Below are 6,050 nucleotides of genomic sequence, written 5' to 3' on the forward strand. Positions count from 1 at the left end.
TGACCTTGTTATCCATTTTAAATTTGATTCAAGTTTATATATTATATCAATTAAAAAATATATAGTAATTTTGAATATTTTCTAATAAAATATTTTATTGTAGTAATTAAGAAAGTTAGGCATTAAAATACGGTTTGGGACCAGATTAAAAGCGTAGTTGAGAAGAGAAATGGAAAAGCCTATAAATATCCAGGACAGGCATCGGTCGAGGGCATCAAACGTTACCTAGGATTGGAGACATCTTAATCTAGTTTTGGAATCGAACTCTCTTGCTAATAAGTTAAGATCCTCAAACCATCCCTCATCATAATCCAAGTATCCCACCACCACAATTTTGGTATGGCAAGTCCAAAATCACCCCTTCAACCTCCCACCTATGGCAACTTAATTACTGTTCTTAGTATTGATGGAGGAGGAATTAGGGGGCTTATTCCCGGAACTATTCTTGCCTTTTTAGAGTCTCAGCTTCAGGTATCCAAGTACTTAAAAATATATAGTATATACTGTTGTTCACATTTTGTAACGATACACTTATAATTACAGAAGCTGGATGGTGAAGGGGCAAGACTGGCAGATTACTTTGATGTCATTACTGGGACTAGCACCGGCGGCCTTGTCACTGCCATGCTAACTGCACCACACCCGAATGAGGGCCATCGTCCTCTTTTTGCTGCCAAAGATATCAATGATTTCTACCTTCAGCACTGCCCAAAAATCTTCCCTCAAGATGGGTAGTTAATCTCTGGAGCTTGTTCATTTGTAGTTTAAAACGGAACAGAAGCTTCTTGTAATTACAGCTGATCCTTGTTGTATTTGTAATTATATAACAGCTCTCCGTTCGCACCGGTTGCAAATTTGGTCAAATCTCCAACTGGTCCGAAATATGATGGTGAATATTTGCACAATATTGTGAGGGAAAAGCTGGGAGAAACCAGATTGGACCAAACATTGACAAACGTTGTCATCCCAACATTTGACATCAAACAACTCCAACCAAGAATTTTCTCCTCCTATGAGGTCTCATTTCTCATCAAATAATATATATTTATATATTTTAAATTTCTTTACTTTGTCATTATTTGATGTGAGATACTACCATTGTGCAGGTTCAGTACAATACTTTCCAAAATGCATTGCTCTCTGATATATGTATTGGAACTTCTGCTGCGCCAACCTATCTTCCCGCACATCAATTTGAAATAAAAAATTCCACCGGCGAAGTCCAAGAATTCCATCTTATAGATGGCGGTGTTGCTGCAAATAATCCCGTATGTATATATACAGAGAGATAGATAGATTGATGTTTTTAACGTAAAGGAAATTCTCGGCGCTGCAAGTTAATAATTATATGGTTTTAATCGATTCTTATAACAGACTTTAGTAGCCATCAGCGAAGTGGCGAAGGAAATCAATCGCGAAAGCAGTGATTTCTTCCATATAAAGCCAAACGACTACGCTCGTTTCCAGGTCTTATCCTTGGGCACTGGTTCGCAAAATCCTGAAGAGAAGTACCCAGCTCACAAGGCAGCAAAATGGGGTGTCTTGGGATGGTTGACTTCTGAACATTCATCTCCATTAATTGATGTGTTTATGCAAGCAAGCACTGATATGGTGGACTTTCATCTCGCTTCTGTTTTCCGAGCACTTCATAGTGAACACAGTTATCTCCGTATTCAGGTATATAGATACATTCATTAAAATATGTATTATATACACTTGAATCTAAAGTGACTTAAAGAGAAAAGAAAATTGCAGGATGATACACTATCTGGAGCGGTGACATCAATAGATATTTCTACCAAAGAAAACTTGGAGAATCTTGTAAAACGTGGGGAAGAATTGTTGAAAAAACCAGTTTCCAGGGTGAATTTGGAGACTGGTAAATTCGAGCCTGTTGATCAGGGTACAAATGAAGAGGCTCTCATCAGGTATACATTATATACACACACAAGTATATTAAAAATTTTCATATATTTAAATGATGATATTCTGTATCCATGTGCAAGAAATGTTGGATTTTTTTTTTTTTTGAAAAAAGAAGGGATATGAAGATGTTGTAGTATTATTGTGTCATAAATTCATTATATAATCCTTAAAAATTTGGGGTTACTTTTGCTTCTGATCATTTGCAGATTAGCTGAAGTGCTATCTGAGGAGAAGCGGCTTCGTGAAATGAGATCACCGCATGGAAGCTTCAACGAAGAACGTAAATGATCATTTGGAACGAAGCTAAAATATAAGCCGCTAAATTCAATTTACCACCTAATTAATTCTAATGTCGTTATTTATTTTCCATTTAATTTGTGTTTTTGTCAAAATCTATTTTTTCCTTTTTCCTTTATTAAGTTACTAGTATGTTTTCTCCCACGCTTTCTGTTGGGATAACTATTTGTTTTTTAATTAAATAATAAAGGAAAAATTTAAAGGTCACATTTACTCAATGTTGTTGTATTCTTCGTATATAAGGAATTTAATCTTCATATTTTTATTTTCAAGAATTCAATTTCTCTATTTTTTAAATTTAAAAATTTAGATCTATTTGTTAATATTGTTAATTTTTTTTATTAAATTTGTTGGTGCTAATAATTCGTAAAATTTTACATATCATTTTTATTAGAGTAAAATATTTAGGCTATCTAAAAATATTATAAAAATTAAGGTACTAAATTATGTCAAAATTAAAATATATAAATTAAATTTCAAATTTAAACAAAATGTAAAGATCAAATTAAAATCTAACTATTTCTATAATCTAAAAAATTAGAGAATTTAGAATTGAAATTTACCGATTATACTCTCATGTTAAAAAAGGAAAACAAAAACAATTGACTTGTCCATTGTGGAAGGCCTTAGGGCCTTCCTTGTATACATATGTATGCTAGAAAATCAGTGGGATGGATTCGAAAAATAGAAACATATGACAGCTAATTACTTCAATTCTCACATAATAATCATTGTAATTACTGGATGTAACTGAATTGAATGTAATTAGAGTAATTATTATGAGTAATTATACCCAAAACTAATTACTCTATAATTTTTCAAATATTCATATATGATTTAACTTTAAGAAATTATTTTCATACAAATTTAATCATAATTTTTTTTATAAGCATGAACACGTACGAGAGCTTGAGACGATTATGACAAATACTTTTTCTAAAGTTGTATTATAAGTCTTAAAAAATTTATATTATAAAAAAATTATGTTCATTTTATAAATTTACAACAAAAAATATATTATTTAAATTAAAAAAGTTCTAAAATTATGACCAAAAGGTATATTGTAAAAAATAATTTGTGGGCAATAAAAATGTAGAAAAAGTGTTAAAATATACTTATTTATAAAAAATTATGGCAAAAAAGTATGGACATGAGTATCCATGCTATGTTATAAAAAATAATATATTTATTTATTAAAAATTTGTTATAGACATATCTTATTCATAGAAAATAAAATTTAAAGTTATGACAAAAAAGTATATTGTTTATAGAAAATGTCTTTATAAAACATTTTTATAAAAGTCATATATATCATACATTATATATATCACCTAATTTACATATTATAAAAAGGGTTGTAACCTATGACAAGTTTTACTCTAAATTAGGTTTATATAAGTTTTTATAATTAAAACTATAATATAATTTTTATAATTAAACTTGTATAAAAAATTTCTTAAAGTTATGCAAATATTATGTGGCAGATGCTAGTTATGCAAATACAAAAGGTTTTTTTACACCATATCATTGGTATGATACTATTTGTGAGAATGGAGCCTAACCAAACACTAGAGACGTATTATAAACTCTTTAATTTAAGACATTCCAAGCTTCAATGTCACATCCCAAATTTTTATTGTTAATTTTGCATGGTTGTAGCAAAAATGAGTTATTGGTCTAATGCTTAAGTATTAGTGTATCCAACCTAGAGACCCGAGTTTAATTCCCCTCTCCTATATAAGTTTTATTTATTGTATTTTTGCCCAAAACCCTAATTGGTCTTCCCTACCTAGAAACCTTAGGTATAAATGTTATTTTTCGCTTTTCTATCAACCTCATTTGCTCATTTTGCACACCGTCACCCTCTCTTTTTCTTCACTTTTCTCTCATATATTCTTTTGTGTCGCCCCTTTTTGCCCTACTTTTTCAGCTGTGCTGCCACCTCCCTCCCCCTTTTTTGTTGTTGTTGTTGTTCTTAACATCGTTGTTGTACCCTTGCTGTCGTTTTCCACCCTTATTGTCACCCTTTTGTTTCTCTTCTTTTTTCTCTATTTGTCTCATTTTTTTTTGTCAAAATCACCATACATCATTTTTCATATCTTCTTTGGCCCTATGCCAGTGAACATTCATTTTTATGTTTTAATCTGTTACCACAAATCTAAATTCGGGAAGTGTAAGTTGTTATCGATCAGATCTGATATTGTAATTTCTTCTTATTTTCTCTAATGGTCGATTCTTACAAGTACTCTTTTTTTGTGATTTTGTTGATTGAAGGTTCATATCTGAATCGCTCGAATCAGTAGTAGTATCGAAAGTAGTTCGTATTCCCGTTTAAGTCGAAAAAGTGTAAGTAGAGATTTCAGAAACCATATCTAAAAAGCCACTCTCTTTCTTTCTTGTGGTCGAACTATATAGGGTGATTAAGGGCTGGTTTTTAACAATTATTCTCTATGTTGGTTACAGATCTTAACTAGATCTATCAGATCTAAGTCTTAGAAACTGCGAAGTTAAGTTTAATGCTACGGATTTGCATAAATCAGGTGTGGGTCCTAACTTTTTGTGTTAATGATTGTTGTAAGCATGCACAAGTGTTAAATTGATGATTGGTCGAATATGCTTGTGGCCTAAGTGCTAGGGTTGAATGTTTTAGAGACTTATAACATGACCAATCGATTGAGTAAGTGCTATAAAGGCAAAGTCGATTGCATGATTGCTGAAATTGGTTGTTTTGTACTATTACTACTTGGCTTGTATAGCATGCTGTTGACTATTACATTGAATATTACTTGCATGTAAGCATGCTACCGATACTATTTATTGAATGTATGCAAGGCATACCATTTATTTTGTTTTACTAAATGTATGTTTAGCATGCCACCGACTGAAATTGTTATTGATAAAGCATGATGTGCTTCATTGTTACATGTCATATTACATTGCATTGATTTTGGGATTTGATGGGTTATGAAGGAGTTCTGTAGAGTACTGGCATTTTATCCTCCCCATGATTCCGGTCTAGAGTATCCTCCTATCTGCCGATTAAAGTAATGACTATCAGGAACGAAATAATCCTTTACTATTTTTTAGTTTAAGCCCCATTCGTGGTGTTATCAGATCCGAAAGCAGAATAGGAACGAAAAAGAAACAATAAAGAATAAAAAAGAAATCTTTTTTTTTATTCTTTCTTTCATAGATATAGAGAGATCTAATACTTGTCATGATTTATGAGCTAATGGAATGTTTCATTTTTTTCGTAATAGAAAGCAATAGGTTGAAATATCTATTGATATTCTACAAGAAGTATTTTATTGAAGGCTTAAGTTATTACTCAACAAATAAAAATTCAAATTATGAACGGGCGAGATCAATTCAGAAGCACTTTTTTTTTATTCTTCAGAATATAGCAGACAGAATTCCATTGGTATAATTTTGGACCTTCCAATCTATTTTTTCTCATCTATTCTACAACCATACGAAGATAAATAATACTGATTCGGTCCTAAAATTTAGTTAATATGCTTTTTTGTATTAGCAATACATCTTCACCTTCAGAGTATTGTTGGAGTATCGATGGTTTAATCGCATCTTACTAGCAGCTTGTCTGCAAACTATTAGTAGTTTAACTGCATATTGTTACTGGTATTTTATTGATAAATGCCAAAAGTAACATGTTTTATCCTCATTCTTAATGCGTTTTTAGTTGATTATTTGATTTAAAATGATGGATTTTATGCTCCTAATCCTTTAAATTCATGTTTCTATACTTAGGAGAGCATTTGGGAGCAAAATGAACGAAAAACGAGCAAAAATTAGAGCAAGTTTCAGGA

At 31.3% G+C, this 6,050-nt stretch overlaps 1 protein-coding gene across 2 annotated transcripts; it reads left to right on the forward strand.

Moving 5' to 3' along the window:
• The first annotated feature begins 206 nt into the window (after positions 1-206).
• Positions 207-2,495, forward strand: LOC107958902 (patatin-like protein 2). Of its 2 annotated transcripts, none has more exons than XM_041098346.1 (7): positions 207-471; positions 544-734; positions 831-1,017; positions 1,107-1,268; positions 1,375-1,677; positions 1,756-1,928; positions 2,133-2,495. In XM_041098346.1, the coding sequence occupies exons 1-7, from the start codon at positions 340-342 to the stop codon at positions 2,212-2,214; spliced, it is 1,230 nt and encodes a 409-aa protein (XP_040954280.1). In that variant the 5' UTR covers positions 207-339; the 3' UTR covers positions 2,215-2,495. The 2 variants fall into 2 exon arrangements, with proteins under 2 accessions (XP_040954280.1, XP_016750299.1); XM_016894810.2 differs by having other exon boundaries at positions 544-731.
• Positions 2,496-6,050: the final 3,555 nt, after the last annotated feature.

Source organism: Gossypium hirsutum, chromosome A03 (assembly GCF_007990345.1).
Source record: "Gossypium hirsutum isolate 1008001.06 chromosome A03, Gossypium_hirsutum_v2.1, whole genome shotgun sequence".
Classification (NCBI taxonomy): domain Eukaryota; kingdom Viridiplantae; phylum Streptophyta; class Magnoliopsida; order Malvales; family Malvaceae; genus Gossypium; species Gossypium hirsutum.

Bases quoted from the DNA above. Each gene is read 5' to 3' on its own strand.
- LOC107958902 (XM_041098346.1), top strand. From the start codon at position 340: ATGGCAAGTCCAAAATCACCCCTTCAACCTCCCACCTATGGCAACTTA. The intron at 472-543 runs GTATCCAAGTAC...TTATAATTACAG, and splicing joins TTTTAGAGTCTCAGCTTCAG to AAGCTGGATGGTGAAGGGGC. The intron at 1,269-1,374 runs GTATGTATATAT...TTCTTATAACAG, and splicing joins GTGTTGCTGCAAATAATCCC to ACTTTAGTAGCCATCAGCGA.